General features: G+C 46.9%; 1 protein-coding gene across 2 annotated transcripts in view; it reads left to right on the top strand.

The window, feature by feature from the left end:
• The first annotated feature begins 19,166 nt into the window (after window positions 1-19,166).
• The window catches only part of LOC137430343 (ribosyldihydronicotinamide dehydrogenase [quinone]), a 30,051-nt gene continuing 26,016 nt past the window's right edge, over window positions 19,167-23,201 (top strand). The window contains exon 1 of one of the 2 annotated variants that reach the window (XM_068121143.2): window positions 19,167-19,336. In XM_068121143.2, the coding sequence (XP_067977244.2) occupies window positions 19,303-19,336 (34 nt within the window). In that variant the 5' untranslated portion in view covers window positions 19,167-19,302. The remainder of the gene's footprint in view (window positions 19,337-23,201) is intronic. The other variant, XM_078780562.1, reaches the window with a different exon arrangement.

Genomic DNA, 23,201 nt, shown 5'->3' with positions numbered 1-23,201 from the left:
CTCATTTTTATTTCATTTTATACTTCGTTACTTTTCGAGCTGTAATGAGTACATGTCGGAAGGAATTTCCTGACTTCAGCATGCTGCATATTGTCTGTTGATGTTATGTAAACTGTTAATCCCAGAGGTTTTTAACCATTGTGGAGAAGTCTCATCTTGATTTACATGGTAACCAAATAAAAATGCTCGTTATTCATTGAATAATGAGCAGGCTCATTAGGAATGTTACATAATTAGAATTGTGTGTGTGTGTGTGTGTGTGTGTGTGTGTGTGTGTGTGTGTGTGTGTGTGTGTGTGTGTGTGTGTGTGTGTGTGTGTGTGTGTGTGTGTGTGTGTGTGTGTGTGTGTCTAATCCATGATGTGCTCTCATTCACACTAGCAAAGTTGCCCATGCCTGCACAGGATTCTAGATGAGGTAGGGATGGAGGTGCAAATTGAGCCGGCAACCTCTGAGCAACAATTCACATTTATCGCCACATATGATGCAATTTAATCTGGGGTATCTCGGCTGTGTGGCTCAATTATTGTGTGACCGATGGCTGGGGGCTCTGGCCTGTGAGGGTTTCAATGATCCCGGCTGAAAGAGGCTCAATGGTTGAATGTTCCGGCTCTGTCTCAGAGAAAGAGGCTTGATCAATGCTCCTTATGAGGTAGTGGGGATGGTGTAGTAACGTTCAAACAAGACAATAATTAAGCTGACGTGTCCCTGCTTATTGCATCTAGATTGCCTAACTACTCGTACACGGACCATACTACTCTATACATTTTAAGTGTGCTGAGGTAATCTCTACCCTGACCTACAAACGCACTAATATTTTGTGCCGTGGCTAGTAATCGCCCCAGTCTCCAGCAGGAGTCGGTAAACCATGTGCACAGTGCTATGTTTACAGGTGAAAATCGCAGGTCGTCTCCCTGCGAGGGGTGGGGGTTGTGCCCATGACCTGACCCTAGGTACCCCCAGCAAATCTGCAAAATCTGATGGAGCATGGCCCAAGGGTGTATTTTTCCATGATTTTCAAATGTACACACTCAAAGAATTTCCTTATTTAATATAGTAGGATTGCAACTAATTTCGTCACAGCTCTAGACGAAAGTTTTCACATATTCTTCGAGCTGTAATGGTTTGCTTGTCCCGTTAGTGCATAGGCCGGGCAAGTCTAGGTGGGGCTTCTTATCATGCATTCATTTTAACAAGAATGGAAAGATAAATGTACTTCTCCGGGTGAGTTTGCAAGTGCCGAATGAAATTTAATGTCGTTGGGAAACTGTGATATTTTTGTGCCACATTTTAGGCACACAACGCTTCATTGAATGACCGAATTCTCGAAAATTTTCAATCCAAAATCAACAAATTTCGGAACGTTTGCCACCATTATGAATACATTTAAACCACACAAGTGCGACCGATAAGCCGGCCTGGTGATCGGCTGTCAGCGCAAGCATGTATTGTAAGGAAGGAACAGTTAATAGAGAGCTTCGTAAGCGAACCTCTATGCCAATTGCATGTATATGTAAATCCATTCAAAATTTCATTTTTATTTCAAATTTCACAAAAAAAAATTTAATTTCACAAAAAAAAAAAATTCAAATTTTTCTCCATTCCCTTGGGAACAAAATTTCATGTTTTCATTTGAAATGTCCCTTCCATGATCCGCCATCTTGTCCCTTCCATGATCCGCCATCTTGCTCATGTGATCTTGCTTTGGTCTGGCGCGACCGATAAATTATTTTCACCTGTTGATTAAAATTATTTTCACCTGGTGATTAAAATCAATAAATTACAATACAGTACTGTACAGAACGGATTTTGAATTCGAAACCGCTCATCATTTATGCCAGCTACACCGACTTCTTTTTTCTACCAGCTACACCGGCTTCAGTTTTCCGCCAGCTACACCGACTTCATTTAAGCCAGGTACACCGATTTCAGTACGTACCTGCCAGTCGGACCTACGTACCTGGTCCAGTCGACTAGAAGTCTAGACTATATAGCCTACAGTAGGTAAGTCCTGCATTCTCTCCCAATCTATCCATTCAATAAAATTAATTTGAATTTGAATTCTAAGCCCAAGATCAAACAACCTAGCCTAGCTAGGCCTAGGCCTACAGGTGTTTGCGAGGGCTGCGTACTCGATCGACTGACTATTGTCGACGAAGCTCTCACTCTACGCAATGCGTATTCATATTAAGTTATATTGTAAGGCAGGAAGGTTAAGGAAATTTTCACAATTTACTTTGTATACTTATTATGTACGTTGAAATGAAACGGATAACTTATTAACTTCAATTGTTGTCTTTTAAAATAAAAGTCAAACTAACAATGGGTAGGAGCTTTTATCGTTTCCGTCATTTTTCTTTTAGTGTTACTTGCAAAATCAGATTTTTCAAGTATCTTGGTTGGTCTTGTGTTTGGCTGTACAGGTCACAATTTTAAACCGATCTTCACGAAACTTCACCAGATGGTAGAGTTGGGTATAAGGAAGAAGCCTATTGGTTTTGAGGTCAAAGGTCATCGAGGTCAACTTTCTAAAATTGCCATTTTTCATCCAATTGACTTGAAAATTGAACAGCATTTGCATATTGAGTCACTAAATTGGGAAACCAACTATTTGAGGTCAAAGGTCAACTCAAGGTCAAACTTCCAAAATCAATTTTCATCTGAAAAATCATCATTTTTCATCCGATTGACGTGAGGATTAAACGGCATTTGCATAGTTCCTCATTGAATTAGGAAACTAACTATTTTAAGGTCAAAGGTCAACTCAGTCAAACTTCTAAAATCCATTTTCATCTGAACAATCATCAATTTTCATCCGATTAACCTGAAAATTAAAGAGCAATTGCATAGTCCATCACGGAATTGGAAAACCAACTATTTTTGAGGTCAAAGGTCAACTCAAGGTCAAACTTCTAAAATCATTCATTTTCATCAGAAAAATCATCATTTTTAATCCGATTGACCCAAGCTTTGATTAAGGTTGTCAATTTTATTTTTGATGAAATGGACAATTTGATGTATCCATCGCAACCTTTTTATTTTGGGGAGGGGTGGATTTTGCAAGTACATTGCTCTGCATGACATCTTTTTTGTTGATTAGAAATATTTTCGTCATGCATACTCTTTAATGGTTTCTCCATTATCCCTTGCTCGGGCTCACCCCCTGTTATTTATTTAATTATTATAGTAGTATGAATAGATAGGAGAAGCAAGGTAGGACAAGGTATGAACAGGTAAGAGAAGCAAGGGAAGATGTAAACTTGTATAAAACAATTCCGCCGGTGGGAGAGTCCACCTCCGGCCTTGAGATTCCAATGATGCAAAAGGCCTTGTTTTTGACCGCCTCAAGAGAAGCAACGGCACCAGCCCAGAGTGAGAAGCCATACTCCATGGAACTCCATATGAAAGCCTTGCACACCTTGATGATCTCGGTCCACCTTCCCTCATTCCTTTTCTTTCCCTTAGAGCGATCCACATTATCCGTCTCCGCATCCACATCACTGTCCTCTGTAACAATCTCGCCTCTTATTCTCAACTTTCCTCTTCCTTTCATTATCACAGGAATGAGTAAAATGAACTCCTCAGGTGTCCAAGTTAATTGTATAATATTGCTTTCTCAATCTATAGGCATGATTTGATTCTACGAGCAGAGGACCCGCACTAAGGGCAATCTTGTTCCAAGCGAGCAACATGTTCTTCTGACAAATCCTTTTATTTGGATGGTGTATCGGCCAAATACCTATACCTCGATCGCATCTGAAAAATAAAATAAAACGGGTTACGTACATGAAGCAAAAACATGCGTACTGTTTATGTGCATACATCTTGGTTACATCGGTTGGATTACTCAAATTGCACTGGACGATAGGCTGACACCAGAGGCCTGAAGCCTGAGGCCTATACATACTGTCGTCTTCATAAGGCCCATGATACCTATTGACTCCAACCTTTCAATATTTGATGATCTCTTTAACTGTCAGTTGCTTGGGCTGTTTGACACTGAACAGAAAACTTATAGCGAGGGCTTGGCGATTGTGAATATGACGCTTCCGAAGTTGTCAATTCGGCTTACCAAAATGGCGGATGTATAATTTTGAAGGTTATAACTGTGGGTAGAGTCAGGCCAACTGTCCAACCAATGGGGGAATAGAGAGGATTTCACATCACATGCACAACACACACAAAAAAAAACACACATATATAGACTAGCAGAAGCCCGTGGTAAAAATATGAGGTAGAAAAAAAAAAAAAGGAAGACATCGTGCTGGTTGAAAGAAGTCAAAAAAGACAGGTTATATATTTTTAACGGCGAATAAAAAAATATATTACGGCAGTGATAGAGGCAGTGGTCTGTTGCCTATACACTGCCCAGATAAAATTTGTTGTCTGAATGAAAAAATGTAATTTTTCCCCCATGTTTGGGTTAATTTGAAGAAGCTTTTACTTAATTTTTTTTTCTCTGAGGATTGAGTGATCCCGTGTTTCAGGGTGAGACAGATAGACATCATCAGCCTATTCTATAGATAGCTATATCGATTATTCTATATATTGAAGGAGCTGTGCTCCAACTCGAATCGAAAGAATGGACGCGACAAAAAGCTGGAATTCGTCCGAGTTTCTTTATTGCATCAAATCAACTCGGGTACTCTGAAAAGCCCGTTTATCGGGCAGCATTATATACAAGCACTCGAATATCTCATGCCGGAGCGTTTGCCCTTAAAAGGCGCGACTGGGCGTGTCCGGGAGACCTGGGTGAGTCTGGACATGCCCGGGAACGGCGAGACTGGGTGCCGCCGGACGGGCCGGGCGTGCCTGGACATGCCCGGGAACGGCGAGACTGGGTGTCGCCGGACGGGCCGGGCGAGCCCGGGAAAGGCGGGTCCGGGCATGCCCGGGAAAGGTGAGACTGAGCGTCTCCGGGCGGTCTGGGCGAGCCCGGCACAGCGATCGCTCCGTGGTTGCGTCCTCGGCAGGTGTAAGGCGATTGTGTATGTTCAGCGGCAACTGCTACACACGCCTCCCAGAATCGACTTGCGCCGGCAGGGTCAATTTAAGGGGGGTCCTGATGACCCGGCCGAAGCGACCCCTGGAGGGTCGTGGGGGGGGGGGGTCCGGTGTGGGGGTGGGTGGTCGAGCGGGAGGCACCGTGGACGGGGGGCGGCCTCGCCGCGAAGGAAGGGCCAACCGAGGTAGTTGGTCGATGTCCACGTGCGCCGGCTTGAGGCGGTCCACCGAAATCCGGTCCGACCTGCCGCCGACGTCGATGACGAAGGACTTGTCGTCCCGTCGCAGGACCTGGAAGGGTCCGTCGTACGGCGGCCTGAGTGGCTCCCGGTGTGCGTCATGACGCACGAAAACGTACTCCACTGTGCGAAGCGCTGGGGGGACGTAGGCCTGGGGGTCACCGTGGTGGGACGTTGGCACGGGGGCAAACCATCGGGCGGTCTCCTGGAGGTCCGAGCGCTGGCGAGCTGCGGACCAGGGACTGGTGGCGTCGGGCACGAATTCGCCCGGGATGCGTAGCGGCTGGCCGTAGACCAGCTCGGCGGTGGACGCCCGGAGGTCCTCCTTGGGGGCCGTGCGGAGGCCCAAAAGGACCCACGGTAGCCGGTCGGTCCAGCTGCCGTCCTGAAGGCCGGCCATGAGCGCGGCCTTCATGGAACGGTGGAACCGCTCGCACAACCTGTTGGCATGGGGGTGGTAGGCCGTGGTACGGTGGAGCCTGACCCCCAGGTTGCGGGCGACCGCGCCCCACAGCTCGGAGGTGAACTGCGGCCCGCGGTCCGAAGAGATGTCCGCCGGTGCGCCGAAACGGGCGACCCAGGTGGCGATGAAAGCCTGCGCCACGTCGGCGGTGGTGGTGGCGACGAGGGGAACGGCCTCCGGCCACCTGGTGGTCCTGTCCACCATGGTGAGCAGGTGTGTGAAACCCCGTGATGGGGGGAGGGGGCCCACCAGGTTCACGTTGACGTGGTTGAAACGCCGTTCGGGCACGGTGAAAGGTGCCAGCGGGGCCTGGGTGTGTCAGTTGACCTTGGCCTGTTGGCAGGCCGTGCAGGTGCTGGTCCAATCGCGGACATCCCGTCGAAGGCCGTGCCAGACGAATCGCGCCGACACCAGCTTCTGGGAAGCTTTCCGGCCCGGGTGGGAAAGGCCGTGGAGGGAGGCGAAGATGCGGCGTTGCCAGGTAACGGGCACGATGGGGCGAGGCTGGCCTTGGGAGACGTCGCAGAGCAGGACAGTGTCCGCGAAGGGGACGTCGTCCAGGCGGAGGCCCGTGTCCGCCACCCGGAGGGCTTGCACCGTGGTGTCGGTGGTCTGGTCAGCCGCCATAAGCGCGAAGTCCACGCCGAGGTGGACCGCGTTCGCGCTGGCCCAAGAAAGACAGTCGGCCACGGCGTTGTCTTTACCGGCGACGTGCCGGATGTCCGTGGTAAACTCCGACACGGTGGAGAGGTGGCGCTGCTGGCAGGCCGACCACGGCTCCGTGACTTTGGCCATTGCGTAAACCAACGGCTTGTGGTCGACGAAAGCCGTGAAGGGTCGGCCCTCCAGGAGGTGGCGGAAATGGCGAACGGCCAGGTGTAGACCGAGGAGCTCGCGGTCAAACGTGCTATATTTGAGCTCGTTCGGCCGGAGTTGCCGGCTGAAAAAAGCGAGTGGCTGCCAAACCCCGTTCACCCATTGCTCATGTACGGCGCCCACCGCGTAGTCGGAGGCATCCGTGGTGAGGGCGATGGGAGCGTTGAGCACCGGGTGAGCGAGCAGTGTTGCGTCGGCGAGGGCCCGCTTTGAGCTTGTAAATGCCGCGTCCATGGCTGCGGACCAGACGACGTCGTGTTTGGCCGGCTTGCCCCGGAGGGCTTCGAAGAGGGGCCGCATGAGCTGAGCAGCCCGCGGCACGAAGCGGTGATAGAAATTCACCATTCCGAGGAACTCCTGCAGGGCCTTGATGGAGCGGGGACGCGGAAACGCGGTGATGGCCTCGACCTTGGTAGGCAGCGGCACGGCCCCGTTCTTGGTGATGTGGTGGCCCAAAAAATCAACGGCCGTCGTGCCGAAGTGGCATTTGGCCGGGTTGACGATTAGGCCGTGCTAGCTGAGGCGCCCGACCAGTGTTCGGAGGTGGAGGAGGTGCTCGGCCCGGGACGCGCTGGCGACGAGGATGTCGTCCAGGTAGACGAAGAGGAACGGCAGGTCGCGCAGCACGCCGTCCATCAAGCGCTGGAACGCCTGAGCCGTGTTCTTGAGGCCAAATGGCATTCGAAGGAATTCAAATAAGCCGAACGCCGTGATGATGGCCGTTTTTGGGACGTCGGCCGGCCTGACAGGTACCTGGTGGTATCCCCGTATCAAATCGATCTTTGAAAAAATGACCCGTCCTGCCAAACGGGCGGAGAAGTCTTGAATGTGCGGGATCGGATACCTGTCGGGGGTGGTAACGTCGTTAAGGCGGCGGTAGTCGCCACATGGGCGCCAGCCGCCCCCCGGCTTCGGTACGGTGTGTAGTGGCGAAGCCCACGCGCTATCGGAGCGCCGCACGATGCCGAGGTGTTCCAAAGCGTCGAACTCGGCTTTGGCCACGGCGAGCTTGGCTGGGTCGAGGCGGCGGGCTGTGGCGTAGACCGGTGGGCCCGTAGTTGGTATGTGGTGCTCGATACCATGTCGTTCCGCGACGGCCGAAAACGTCGGCCGCGTGAGGGCCGGGAACTCCGCGAGGAGGCGAGCAAACTCGTTCGCCGCCGGGAGGGCGCATGCTAGCTCGGTCGGCGCGGAGCTGCTCAACGTGCATGCCAGGGAGCTGAAGGTCTTGGCGTTGACGAGGCGACGCCGTTTGACGCCAACCAGCAGCCCGTGTGCGGAGAGGAAGTCGGCGCCCAGCAGAGCCATGGGCACGCTTGCGGTCACAAAAGTCCAATGAAAGCGCTGGCTGCCGAAGCAGAGGGTGACGTTGCGCATGCCGAAGGTGCGGATGGCCGATCCGTTGGCCGCCACCAAGGAGGGGCCGCAAACCGCGGACTGCCTGTCCTGATCGGAGGCGGGTATGACGCTCAGTTGGGCGCCGGTGTCACACAGGAAGCGCCGTCCGGACGCTTTGTCCCTGATAAAAAGTAAGTTGCCCGTGTGGCCGGCGCTCATGGCTGGTAATGAACGCCGGCCCGGCCGTTTCCCGACTTGCCGAAAGTGCACGGGGGTCGGCATGTCCGGGCCTTTTGTCCGAACCTGGCATGGTAGTAACACCACGCCTGGTCAGGTGTAGGCCCCGGTCGTCGTGTTGGAGGCGGTCGGCACGGCGTAGCGGCCGCCAATTGCGCCGGCAGTTCGGCCGCCGACCGTGCCGGGTGCTCGGGCGCCATGGGCGTTGCTTCGGACAGCGGCGGGCTCCAGGTCGCTGCCCCGATGCGTTGGCCTGCCGAGGAGATCTTGTCGGCTTCCCTGGCGAGGGCGCGGGGATCCGTGATCTGCGTGCTTGCCAGGGCGAGGCGTACCTGGCTAGGCAGCTGACGGAGGAACAGCTCTTGAAAAAGAAAATCCGGGGCGTGCTCCCCGAGCAACGAGAGCATGTAATCCATTCGCTCGGACGGGCGCGTGTCGCAGAGCTCGGGCAGGTCGAGCAGGCGCCGTGCGCGTTCCGCCGATGAGAGGGCGAAAGCGTCGAGGAGGAGCTTCTTGATCGCGCCGTACTTGTCAGCGGCTGGCAGGTGCTGGAGGAGGCTGAGGGCGCGGGCCGCGGTGGCTGAGCCGAGTGCTGCTACCACATGATGGAAGCGGGTGTCGTCGGCGGTGATGCCTCGCAGGGCGAACTGGGAGTCCACCTGGGCGAACCAAACCGCCGCGTGAGCCTCCCAGAAGGTAGGCAGTTTGAGGGCAACTGCCGTGTCCATGTCGGTAGGTCACCAATGAAGGAGCTGTGCTCCAACTCGAATCGAAAGAATGGACGCGACAAAAAGCTGGAATTCGTCCGAGTTTCTTTATTGCATCAAATCAACTCGGGTACTCTGAAAAGCCCATTTATCGGGCAGCATTATATACAAGCACTTGAATATCTCATGCCGGAGCGTTTGCCCTTAAAAGGCGCGACTGGGCGTGTCCGGGAGACCTGGGCGAGGCTGGACATGCCCGGGAACGGCGAGACTGGGTGTCGCCGGACGGGCTGGGCGTGCATGGACATGCCTGGGAACGGCGAGACTGGGTGTCGCCGGACGGGCCGGGCGAGCCCGGGAAAGGCGAGTCCGGGCATGCCCGGGAAAGGCGAGACTGAGCGTCACCGGGTGGTCTGGGCGAGCCCGGCACAGCGATCGCTCCATGGTTGCGTCCTCGGCAGGTTTAAGGCGATTGTGTATGTTCAGCGGCAACCGCTACAATATGCATTGAAAAAACAATTGGCGTGTCTTGGACTGTTGTATCTCGTTCGTGGAACTTTTTGAACGTCTCTTAAACATATTAAATATTAATTAATATCTTCCCACCAGACTCCCTGGGTTACACAAAATGGACTTATCGTCGGGGTGTGTTCTGTTACCAATCAGCTTGTAGAGTGCTCACCAAGTGGCTTAAAACCTAAACCAAGCACTCCATTGTCTTCAAATAGGGTTCGTAAGACGATCGTCTTCAAATAAAGTCGGCTAGGGCGTGATGTCAGTAAGCCGACATACGGTATTACTAGGGTCGGCGTCATGGGGGGGCATTCGCGGGCCATTCCCCCCCCCAAATGAGTTGTTGTGCACCCCCCCCCCCCCCCCCCCCCCCCACCCGCAGGCCAAGCCTTTGGCGCCAAACTTTGCGTTTTATTCATTAATTTATATTTATCATATTAAAAGTGAAAATATTTTCGCTAAATGAAATGAAATAAAAACAAAAATAAGAAAAGAAAAAAACACACCCTGTTGGTCATATTTGCATCAGGTCACATTTGAGGAAGTAGTTTGCTCATTGACGAGGAGTTTAATAAGGTGTGGGACATGGCCACGGCTGCCAGCGCATCACTGAGACCCGCGATCCCCAAACGGAGACGCAAAGCGAACACGAATGTGGATGAGTATGTCGTTATGGGAACTACAGGACACAGGGATGATGACGGAAAAAACAGAACTTCAGAAACTGTACGACAACATTATTGATTCAGTGCTTGGAGAGATGGATCACAGATTCAGCGAGCGGAACTCACACTTGGCTAGTGCACTTGTTGCAGTGAATCCAGAAAGTGATACATTTATTGATGTAAAGACTGTGAAGCATATTATGGACCTGTCACGATCGCCTATAATTGAGGCAGATTACGAAGTTGCTAAACAGTTTTTCAGCTCACAAAAACAATCACAGCCAATCGAGGGGGATTGGACTACACAGCACATCCTCTCAGAGTACCACACACATCTGATCGGAATGCCCAGTGTACTGACTGCTTTCAAACATGCCTCAACATTTTACAATTTGGCCCCTCAACATTTGGCGCCTCCACAGCAATGTGCGAGAATTCATTCTCCACTCTGAGAAACGTATTTTCGGACCACAGACACGCAATGCTCCACAAAAGAAAGGCCCAGTTGGTTCCGCTAGCGTTTGAGGGACTTAACCCGAAAATGTACAACTGAGAGGAAGGACACCATTCTTAGGAGGTTCAGCACCAACACTCGCCGCCTGCAACTCTTCTGAAGGTAAGCCATGCGTTTAATTCGCTTTATGATGCCAGCCTTGGCTTTCATGATTATTACGCAAAATGTTGAATGATTTTTGGGTCTGTCTGCATTTATTCGGTGAGTGGAGAAAAATAGTCTATTTCAAATGATGGTCCAATGACGCGCACAGTGCAGTGAGTGAAAGAGTGAAAGATTTAAAGAGTGAAAGAGTGAAAGAGTGAGAGACAGAGACGTGGCTTGCACGTAGGCTATATTACACCAGGTAGTTAAGACCGAAAAATAGGGCGTATCGTTCATTTTTTCAGGAAAGCACCAAATTTGGCACAGATGTAGTATGGACCATTACAATTGTTTTCCTGAGGGGCGCCAAAAAATTCAGAACCCCTGGTGGCCGCCATATTGAATTTCAACATGACCGCCCTCTGTGACCTATTTCCCTCAATAACTTCTATGCTATGAGCGATAACACCACAGTTCCAGTGTCTTACCCCATGTTTTCATGGTCTCTGAATCCAATGGGATCAATTGCATAAAGATTGGCATCCATCATCTTTAATTTCAAGATGGCCGCCATGGTGTTTCCATTTTCCTTGAATCTCTCAAAGTATTTTGGGTAAAATTTCAATTCCAAGTGATACACATTGTTTTATTGGTCTCTGATAACAATGGAATGCTATTAATTAATCAAAGTTACACACAGTTGCAGTTTTAACTTAAAATATTGTGGGCACTTGAAAGGTGGAGGCTCTCGCACAGACGCGTAGTACGACAAGCACTGTCCATCGCAGTCACACAGTGATGTGCAGGGCAGATTTGCCCTGGAGCATTTACAGTTGCCTTTACAGGCCGACTTACAATGGCAGCTTGTAAGCTCTGAACATGCCTCCTGTATCAGTGGTATTGTGGTCCAAATTGGTGTCCAAGAAGTCCCTGTTTTCATCCAGCCCCAATCAGCTGGTGATGGAAGTTCTGGGTAGGGCACAAGTGCCTGACTCCATACGTGTCCAGCCTGAAAACATGCACGTTTTAGGTGTTGTTCGAAGGCGTCTGCTGTTGGGGGAATGTGATCAATTGTTCTTGCCTTCTTCGTGAACAAGTGTCGGCGCATGTCATTCACTGTCTTTATCTCGGTAGTCCGGTCATAGAGGATGGCAACATATCTTTCTATGCTCTGTAGTTCCATAGTAATAGCGTCCACAGATGGCCTATAAGCGAGAGCATGAAAGGTCTGCGTGATACTGGGGTATGCCTGCCAAGCCTTCCAGGCTGTCGTTTTCCCAATTTGGGCAAAAAATGACACTGTGTCGCAGCCAGTGAAGGCATGAAATAATGGCAAAGACTCGGACTTCCTGTGGCCAAGGCCGGTGGCAATTTTATGGATGGCAAGGTAGCGGTAGCTTTTACCAGTGCCAATGGCAATCCAGAGTTCATCCACACCGTGTGACTGGTAGGTAAAGTAGTGTGCTATTGCCAAGACCACAATATCAGAATCTACAGTTCGAATCAATACCCGTTTTCTCCCCTTTTTCACGGCATCCAGGACATTTTTTGGGATTTTTGGAATTTTCTGAATTTTTGGGCGCCCCTCATAGACCATGGGCCAAGACTCCAAAATCCACTTTTCCGTAGTCCCCACTTGGGGGCTACTGGATATTTGCAAGAGCAATAGATATTAGGTCATTAATTACTATTTTTAATGTTCCCATCACTAAAAACTGAGCATTTTTGAGAAATTTGCATGCAAAAATATACACTTCCCCAGCCAGAACCTAGCATGATGATGTCATACTGAATGCCTTAACAGACCAATCACAGATGCTGTATCTGCAAGTGTCACAGAATTGGCCAATCACAGCCCTTGACCCATGCAGCTGAGCTACCTGGGCATAGCAATGGCATGTTGCATGCACATTATTACTGGTGCAAGAGAAAAGATTACTTTGTTTTCGGAAGTTAGTTGGCAAAAATTCATCACAAGTGTTCATCGGTGGAAATCTACAGATACCAGAGAAGCTGAAATTGCACAAAATGCAATCAATACTTTTGGATTGGAGCTGGTTAGAGCACCAGAAATACTCGATGCCGTTCCCTGTGAAGCCGGGTATCATCGCAAGTGCTGCATGCGATACACTGACAAGTGCAAGATCGAGAGAGCGAGGAAGAAGCCTGCACTCGTGCCTCAAAGCAGTGACCAATGTAAGTAAATATATTCTTATATGTGATTATGTTATATTTTCAATAAAATGAGCTTATCCAGCATTATATCACCACTTTGAGTGTTGGTTTGTTTGGTCTACAAAATGCAAAAGCACAATCCACCCACATGCCCCATGTACTGAGATGTGTGTAGTGTTTATTTTGATCGTACAGTTCAGTGCTACTGCTCGCCTAGATTATTTTGTTTTGCTGCCCCACTTACTTCTGTGCTAGTTTTTTAAATTCTCTTTCAGAAATATTTTGGTTCCTACCAAGATTTATGGGATATACCCTGTAGATTTTAATTTTAGTTCCTGTTACGTTTAAATTTCATGGCTAACTAGGTACGGCATAAGTTAAGCTAGAGAGTAGAGTTTACAGTTACCAGCCACCGTATCGTGAACATTCTATGGGTTACCAGCCACCTGAAAATTTGTTCAGCTTGTTCTCTTATTCCTCCATGTATGAAGTCAACAATAAGTCATATCAATTTGTATTTATAGAGAAGTTTATATCACATATTGTTGACATCATACATGCAGGAATAAAAGAACAAGCTGAACAAATTTTCAGGTGGCTGGTAACCCCTAGAATGTTTACGGAGGCTGGTAACTGTCACCTCTATGTCTGACTGCAATGAATATGAATTTTGTCACGAGTCATGTTAGGTAGCTCCACGGACCATCCTGTACACCTCATTATTCATACTGACAATATTATCTGGATACAGGACGCTTGTTTGCCTTAGATAATCTAGACCTGTAGATGTCAGAATTTCCTATCATACAACTAAAAATGATTTAATTATTTTTGAAGGGTGTGTAAAGTTGTAAACTGTGTATTTATTTTTGTTTCTCATTCCTCATATTTTTCTTGTTTTCCCACTGCTCTCCCTACTGGTCCCCTTTCTTTAATGCAGCTGATGCATCTGCTGAACATGACCAGGGACAAGACGAAGTGGCTCCCAAGATCAGACTTCTGCGGTCAAAGACGTCCCATTCCAGGGCGGCGGCCTCAAGATCCTCCCATCTACTGCCAGTATGCTGTCTCATTTGCAAGAAAGACAAGAACATTGTAGAACCACACAGCAGAAAAAGTAGAAAGGAACAGTTGGTTCATTGTGAGACTATAACAGCTGGTAAGCTGGTCACTGCAGCTGAGATGAGGAAAGATGAGGCCCTCCTCATTAACATCAGAGGGAAAGATCTAGTAGCCCTAGAAGCTAGGTATCATTAGAGCTGTTTTAAGTCTTACACTAGATTTCTAAGCAAAAACTATGTGAAAAACCCCCAAGAGATTTTTTTGTATGACAAGGGGTATAAATGTTTTTGCCAAAGAGTTGTTGAAGAGAGAATTGTCAAAAATAGAGAAATTTTGAAGTTAACAAAGTTAAATTACTTGTTCAAGAAGTGTGTAGAAGAAGAGGAGGGCATGAAAATCCCATCCTACAAGACATACAGCCTTAAAAGAAGATTACTACAGTCATATCCATTCCTCAAATTTGTCAAGTCATCAAAAAGTAATGAAAGTGATCTTGTGTTTGTTGAGGATCTTTCCACAGCAGAGATTGCAGGGGAAGCAGTGAACGACTCATCGGAAAGTGCTGACGATACAGACACCGACACCGATGTCAAAATGGGTGTTACAACCAGCATGATTACAACTCAGATGAAATGTAGACCCCTGTACCACGCTGCTCTGGCACTGAAGAATACCATTAAAGACAAATGTGATACCACCCCTCCACTGAAGTGGCCACCAAGTTCCAAGGAATTGACTCTACAAGCAGCACACAACATAGTTCCAGATGAGCTGTTCAATTTCCTGGCATGGGCTACAGGCATCACAAGTGATTCCCCCCCCCCCCCCCCCCCCCCCCCCACGATTCGCGTGTAAATGTAGATGATTCCAGCAGCAAAAAAATTGTATCTGTGTGTCAGGATATCATCAATCTTGGAATGAAAGGAAAGCGATTAATGCCAAAACATTCAGCTTTGGCAATGTCTGGGCGTCATCTTACCGGTTCAGCTCAGTTAATTGGGCTGTTGAATGGCCTGGGACATTGTACCTCAAATTCAGCAGTCCTAGAACACGATACAGCCCTTGCTGAGTTGCAGCTCAAACGAGGAGAGGAGTACATCCCACCGAACATCAAACCCCACATACATACTACATTAGTTTGGGACAATAACGATTTTGGGGAGGAGACTTTGTCGGGAAAGGGCACTACTCATAATACCAATGGAATAATTATTCAGCATGGAAACCAGCCTGCTGCAGAAGTTCCAGAACAGCATTCTCTAGCAAGATCGAGAAAGAGATCCCTTCAGCCACCCACTCCAAATATTGAATTGTACACTGGAGGACAGAGGGCAGGTCCAGAGCCGTATGGTGAGGGTGTATTGGTAGAGCTCACACATTATGTGCAGATGCAGGAAGATGCACGAACATTGGATGATGCCTACTTTCTTTGCAAGGTACCAGATTCCAATATTGACACCCTACCTGGATGGACAGGCCTTAATACCATTCTACAGAGAGGTACTATCCCATCAACATCAAGCATTGGATATCTTCCAGTAATCGATGCTAGTCCTACTAACCTCAGCACAGTGAATACAATTCTGCAACGAAGTATTAGCATCGCGAACAAGCTTGGCTTAGAGCAGATTGTCGTAGTCATGGACCAGGCAATTTACGCTAAAGCTCAGGAGATCCGTTGGCAAAATCCTGTCTTCATGCAAAGACTTGTACTTCGAATGGGAGAGTTTCATACAGCCATGACATTCATGGCCTGTATTGGGAAACGATTTAACGATGCTGGTCTACAGGACATCCTCATTGAATCTGAGCTAGTTGCAGCAGGTTCTGTTAATGGAGTGTGCAGTGGCCATCACTACAATCGCAGTGTGAGGAGTCACAAGATCATTTGCGAGGCATTGCACAGATTACGATGGCAAGCTTTCATCGAAACTCTGCCAGATGAAGAGCAAGACCTTGTGTTTTGAAATGCTACAGAGCTGCAAGCTGCATTTCCGAGGGAGTTTGACACCGTTGTAAAGTCTGAAGGAATCAGTTGTCTCCTCCAGAGGTATGCAGATTTTGTGGAGAGGAACAGCAAACAGAACCTGACATTCCAGTACTGGAGTAGCTACATTGACATGGTGCAACAACTACTACTGTTCATTAGAGCAACCAGAGTTGCTAGTTGGAATCTTCACCTATCGAGTGTTCGCTCTATGATGCCATGGTTTTTCTCCTATGACCGCGTCGACTATGCACGGTATCTTTCTGCATATTGGCTTGAAATGAATAGCCTATGCGACGATCATCCAGACATTCATGGTGAGTTGCAGAATGGAAAGTTTGTGGTTCAGAGGCAACAGGAATATGGCTTTGCTCAGGTTGCCTGTGACCAGGTGATAGAACAGACAGCCAACCGTGATTCCAAAACCAAAGGAGGTCTGACTGGATTTACTGTCAACAAGGGTGCCGCTCAAAGATGGACTTTGACCCAACATGAGAGAGCTGGAATTAGCAGGCAGTGTACAGAGATGGCTGGTCATAGAATGTCTGCAAGGACCCGTATTGACCTGGATGAATCAAGGAAAATACGAGATGAGAAAGATGTAAGAAGTGTCATGGATACTATTATTAACATGGTAAATCCCTTTGATACTTCTCTGGAATCTGATCAGCTATATCATATTACCTCGGGGAAGGTTGCATCAACCCAGGTGGTGAAAGATCTCCAAAAAGCCTATGAGAAAGGACAAGAAGCATTTCAGACCTTTTGTGAGAAACGACTTCAAGCCTCAGACATCAGCTTTCACCTCAGACAATGAAGACATTCAAAGACACAGGCAAGCCGACAGTATCAAACGTGAAGGGGAAGGAGATTGCTCTTAAGGCTGACAGGAATCTTTTTGCTACGTTAATCGTCATTGGTACTGTTAGGAAGCTTGATATTGAGGAGATGCTAACTCATTCACTGGGCCCGTTACCATTGCCTCTTGCGAACTATGATGGATCGCTCATCAAGACCAACAAAGCAAAGCTCTTACACTTCATGGAGAAAGCAGTAGACCCACTTCCTACCATCAATGCTATCCCAAGTGGTTCAACATGGGTTTGGGATGCCATGGCACTGATTCAAGTTCTCAAGCCACCATCAACATTTGGCCAGTTTGCTGTTCAGGTACTTTCATGCCTAGTGAGACAAGCCAAAGGGTATAAAGTCAAAAGTGGTGCACTTTGTCCCTGACAGATACCACACCAAAAGTATCAAATGTGGTGAGAGAAGTAGACGGTCAGTAGGAGGAACGCAAGTCATGAAAACTTTCTCTCCTGAACAGAAGATACCGAAACAATGGTCAAAGTTTTTGTCATGCGGTCAGAATAAGGAGAATCTGTTACAGTTCCTCTTTGAATACTGGTGCAAGAATGCAATGGAATGCAATGGAAGGGTAAGACTTGAAGATCATTACTGGATTCATTTCATCATGACTTAATGAAATTGACAAAGATTGCTTCATTGCGTAAATGGTGACCAGTTGCAACCTAAACCTTGCGTTTAAATGTTCTGAGAAATATATAATGCCACATCATTATAAATATTTTGCAGGTTTTAACATAATATTAAGATGGATGCTTCTTTTCAGTGATTGACATTATCATGAATTGATGATTTTTATCATGTCTTCGGCTTGTTTTAAAGACACCAACCAAGACACAAGTTACTCATTGCACTGTACGCAGTTCGTTTGTAACATGACATGTACGAATACTTAGATGTGAGAGGAGAGTGACGGAGAGAAAGGACAAAAGGAAAAGAAAGAGAGGGGGGGGGGGAGGGAGGGAGGGAGTGGAGGGGGAAATAAAGTGCCTGTGTACGAGGTATGAGAAAAAGAAAGAAAAAAAAACACCTTTAGAGGCCATTTTTCCCCGCAAGCGGGGGTTGGCCTTTTTCGGGGACCGTGGTTGTTGTTGTTTTTTGGTCCCCTTTAATTTAATTTAATTTAATTTAATTTAATACGAGGTATGAAATAGGAGAAACAAAATTTAGCAATTGAAAACACTGTAAAAAGAGGGCAATATTTTGTAATAAAGTATGAGCACAAGCGAGGATGGTACTGGGTGTAAGTTTTTCAAGCAAACATTAAACTGGATGAACAGAGATATAAAATAAATAAGGGGTATGTTTTTTCTTCATTTAAACACGTGGTTGTGAGATGTTTGCATTTTAAACTATTCTGTTTGGTGAAAAGATGATGGCGGTGGTGTTCCAAACTAGTTTACTACCCGCTATGAACTGTACTAATTTACCCATTGATGTCTCCCGTAATTCATTGTGTAAGACACTACAAAGACCCTCTTATCAACATTTAACATAATGTTATGGATGTGTTTATATAAATGGAGTCTTTTACAGGTATTTCTTCTGCCCATTTGTTACATTTCTGTGCTCTAAACCCACAGAAAATGCCTTTGTGTCACCGTTGCTAGGGTAAAATTACCTTAGCAACCATTTCGATGTATTTCTTTGTTTTTTTTGTGAAATTCTCAGTAACACTCAATTTTCAAGCTTGGGAACATTTGATTTTGGGTTCAGGCACATATGAGGAATATATTAAGGAAGGTTTCAAGTAGTCCCCAGGAGGAGACTATGAAACTCAAAAACTACGCAGAAAAATTAGGTACGGCCCATGGTCTACCAGGAAAACAATTGTATAGGTCCATACTACATCTGTGCCAAATTTGGTGCTTTCCTGAAAAAATGAACGATGCTTCCTCTTAACTGCTCTGCTATATTTTGTGCAGTGTGGGGGCACAGTGCAGTGTGTGTGTGTGTGTGTGTGTGTGTGTGTGTGTGTGTGTGTGTGTGTGTGTGTGTGTGTGTATGTGTGTGTGTGTGTGTGTGTGTGTGTGTGTGTGTGACTTTGCAGCATGTTTTTAAATTGTAACTGGGTTGGTGTGTTGGTTGTTGACGGCAAACTCTTATTATCAAGCATTTACATCATAGATTGAGTTCTCGAACGGCAGTTTGTGCCCCCCCCCCGCGGTTACCCTAATGCCCCCCGATTAGATTTGTTCTGACGCCGACTCTGGGTATTACCCTTAAAGTTTGTTTTCATTCAACTATCGGCCACGCCCATACCCACGTCGGCCACGCCTACGTCGCGTGCAGACACAATCGAGCAATTTCAATTTTTCTATATCAGTGGGCGGGGCGTATCCGTGGGCGGGGCTTGTGCGAAGTCGAGGAAAATTTCAGTGGGCGGGGCTTGTGCGAAGTCGAGGAACGTTTCAGTGGGCGGGGCTTGTGCGGAGTCGAGAACGTTTCTCGACTTTGATAGGTCAACCGGAGTGAACGTTGTAAGATACGTCAACAAACCATATATATATATATATGATCACTGTGTCGACTACATTTCACCTTTATCAGCGCTACCCTCGTCACTCGGCGTATGCCCTGCTCTGCTGTCATTACCATCATGAACGGTAAGAATTGTTACCATGGCAAGTCAGACTTTAATTCTCGGAGACCTTGCCCAGTGTTATGAACGACGAGGGTGCAGCATTATGGAGTACTCACATGTTTGTTTTTGATGGTTTTATTTACTTGGGACTTTTGGGAGTCGTGGACTTGTACTAGCGTTTCAGCGCTGAAGTCAAATGGATTTGTCTGTCGTCTTGTCTTATGAAAGAAGATCTGTCTTGTTTGTAACTGATAATTAGAGTAAATATAAATATGAATTTCCTTCCAAGGAACCTTGACGCAGGAGGAAAGAGGACATTCGGTCCATCAATGTTTGCACAATGGTTGCCAACCTATGGATGTTTGTCCGTAATGTATCCTTTTTAAATGCTGAGCTTCAGCAACGCAGCAGCACGAACTATTTTAAAGGTCTTAGCAAGAGGTTTGACTCGACTAATGTTGGAACCACCGACCTCCATAATTCTAACCATTAGGCTACCCATCCGAATCTGGTTCGTCCCAAAAAAGTAAAATCGTCCCTTTAAAATATTGGACGTAATATGTGAACAAACTAATGAGATATAATGAATTATTCATTCAAAAGCTGACTTTCAGCAACTGAATACGGTTATATCGGGAAACGGAAACTACAACAATTGGTACTGGTACTCGTTGGAGGTGGGTACGAGAGAGGGCAGGCAGGATGCTCTGTTTCTGGTTTATGAACGAGGCACAGGAGTGATTATCTGACAATTTCTGGTTTACCCAAACGAGGTACATGGGTGATGATCTGACCATTTCTGGTTTACAAACGAGGCACAGGAGTGATGATCTGACTTTCTGGTTTACAAACGAGGCACAGGAGTGATGATCTGACCATTTCTGGTTTACAAATGAGGCACAGGAGTGATGATCTGACTTTCTGGTTTACAAACGAGGCACAGGAGTGATGATCTGACCATTTCTGGTTTACAAATGAGGCACAGGAGTGATCTGACCATTTCTGGTTTATAAACGAGGCACAGGAGTGATTATCTGACCATTTCTGGTTTACAAACGAGGCACAGGAGTGATTATCTGACCATTTCTGGTTTATAAACGAGGCACAGGAGTGATTATCTGACCATTTCTGGTTTATAAACGAGGCACAGGAGTGATTATCTGACCATTTCTGGTTTACAAACGAGGCACAGGAGTGATTATCTGACCATTTCTGGTTTATAAACGAGGCACAGGAGTGATTATCTGACCATTTCTGGTTTACAAACGAGGCACAGGAGTGATTATCTGACCATTTCTGGTTTATAAACGAGGCACAGGAGTGATTATCTGACCATTTCTGGTTTATAAACGAGGAACAGGAGTGATTATCTGACCATTTCTGGTTTACAAACGAGGCACAGGAGTGATTATCTGACCATTTCTGGTTTATAAAAGAGGCACAGGAGTGATGATCTGACCGTTTCTGTTTTATGAACAAGGCAAAGGACAGGAGTGATAAACGAAGCACAGGAGTGATTATCTGACCATTTCTGGTTTATAAACGAGGCACAGGAGTGATTATCTGACCATTTTTGGTTTATAAACGAGGCACAGGAGTGATTATCTGACCATTTCTGGTTTATAAAAGAGGCACAGGAGTGATTATCTGACCATTTTTGGTTTATAAACGAAGCACAGGAGTGATTATCTGACCATTTTTGGTTTATAAACGAGGCACAGGAGTGATTATCTGACCATTTCTGGTTTATAAAAGAGGCACAGGAGTGATTATCTGACCATTTTTGGTTTATAAACGAAGCACAGGAGTGATTATCTGACCATTTCTGGTTTATAAACGAGGCACAGGAGTGATTATCTGACCATTTTTGGTTTATAAACGAGGCACAGGAGTGATTATCTGACCATTTCTGGTTTATAAAAGAGGCACAGGAGTGATGATCTGACCGTTTCTGTTTTATGAACAAGGCAAAGGACAGGAGTGATAAACGAAGCACAGGAGTGATTATCTGACCATTTCTGGTTTATAAACGAGGCACAGGAGTGATTATCTGACCATTTCTGGTTTTCAAACAAGGCACAGGTGTGATTATCTGACCATTTCTGGTTTATAAAAGAGGCACAGGAGTGATGATCTGACCGTTTCTGTTTTATGAACAAGGCAAAGGACAGGAGTGATAAACGAAGCACAGGAGTGATGATGTGACAATTTCTGGTTTATGAATGAGGCACAGGACAGGAGTGATCTGACCATTTCTGGTTTATGAACGAGGCACAAGAGTGAAGATCTTAGCGGAGGAACCATAAAGAAGACTAGTTGTTGAGAGAAGTCCAGTGGAACGAATGTGAAAAAGAGAAGGCCGGCGGAAGCGAATTGTGGAGAAAATACTTGGAGTGGCCGGAAATCTGGTGGAATGCTTCAGTGGTCCAGGCAGTGATCTATTGGATTTGCAAGCTTGAAAACATCAATTGAAGAAGACATTTGAAATACCGTAAATGCATATCCAAAAATGTGACATCGATAATTTGCAGCATTTGCACAAAAAATTGTTTTTTTGTTCGTTTTTTGTTGTTGTTGTTTTAAACATACCCTGGTGAATGACAAGAGACAATTACATTAATTAAATGGTTTGATTTGGTCTGACTGTAAATAGTGCAAATTGGCTATTCAAGTTGAATCTGTTTGTATGTGTCTATGAATTAGCAAGAAAAGAATCAATCTGTTTCTATACAACAACAACAACAACATGCATTTTAAGGCCATTTTCCCTGCTAGAGCGGGGGTTAGCCTTGCGGTCCCCATGACAATCTTCTCCATTTTGCCCTATTCTCTGCATCTCTCCTTGTTAACCCCCTTGCCCGCATTTCTTCTTCCACCATCTTTAGCCAAGTCTTTCTCGGTCTTCCCCGTCCTCTACTTCCTTCCACATTCATTTCCATCACTCTTCTCAACCAGTCACTTTCATCCTTCCTCAACACATGACCAAATCATCTCAACCTGTTCCTCTTCACAGCATCCATCACAGGCTCTATTCCCATCATCTTTCGCAATTCATCATTTGTCTTCCTCTCTCTCTCAACGACACTCCGCACATCCACCGAACCATTCGCATTTCCACCCTTTCCAGCCTTCGTTGCTGCTCTACATTCATGACCCATGTCTCGCTCCCATAAATCATAACACTTCTCACACATGCAGCATACACCTTTCCCTTCAGCTTCAACGACACTCCCCTCCTCGTCAGCATGCCACTCCGTTCCCGAAACTTCTTCCATGCACATCTCACTCGAGCAACCGTTGCCGAGTCTGATCCACCTTCTCCATTCAGCATGTCTCCGAGGTAGCAAAATGTTTTCACACCTTCCAGCTTCACGCCGTCTCCAAGATCCAACTCAACATTTCCTCCATCTGCAGCTCCCTCTGTGCACACCTTACATTTGAATGTAGCTGCCACACTGGTTAATGACCCTCTCAGACCACTACATTTTTGATGAACCCACTCAGCGCACATTCTACATTGAATGGAGTTCACTCCGACACCCTTCCTGCACACAGCACACGGCCACTTCCCAGTTCTTTCCACCTCACCACATGCTTTACCACTTGCCATCACCTTAGTCTTTCCGATATTCACCTTCAGACCTTTGTCTCCATACAACCTTCCACTTGTTCATCTGCTCCTTCAGTCCATCCATACTTTCTGCAATCAACACCAGATCATCTGCATAAAACAACTCCCACAGTAAACCCTCCTTTACGTTCTGAGCCAGCACCTCCATCACAGCTACAAATAGTATTGGACTTAGTACCGACCCCTGATGCACTCCCACCTTCACCTCAAACTCGCCACTGTTCCCGTCCTTCGTCCTTACAGCTGTGTGCGCTCT

The sequence above is a fragment of the Myxine glutinosa genome, chromosome 6, assembly GCF_964187855.1.
Source record: "Myxine glutinosa chromosome 6, kmMyxGlut1.1, whole genome shotgun sequence".
Taxonomy (NCBI): domain Eukaryota; kingdom Metazoa; phylum Chordata; class Myxini; order Myxiniformes; family Myxinidae; genus Myxine; species Myxine glutinosa.
This window is presented reverse-complemented; position numbering and strand designations above follow the sequence as displayed.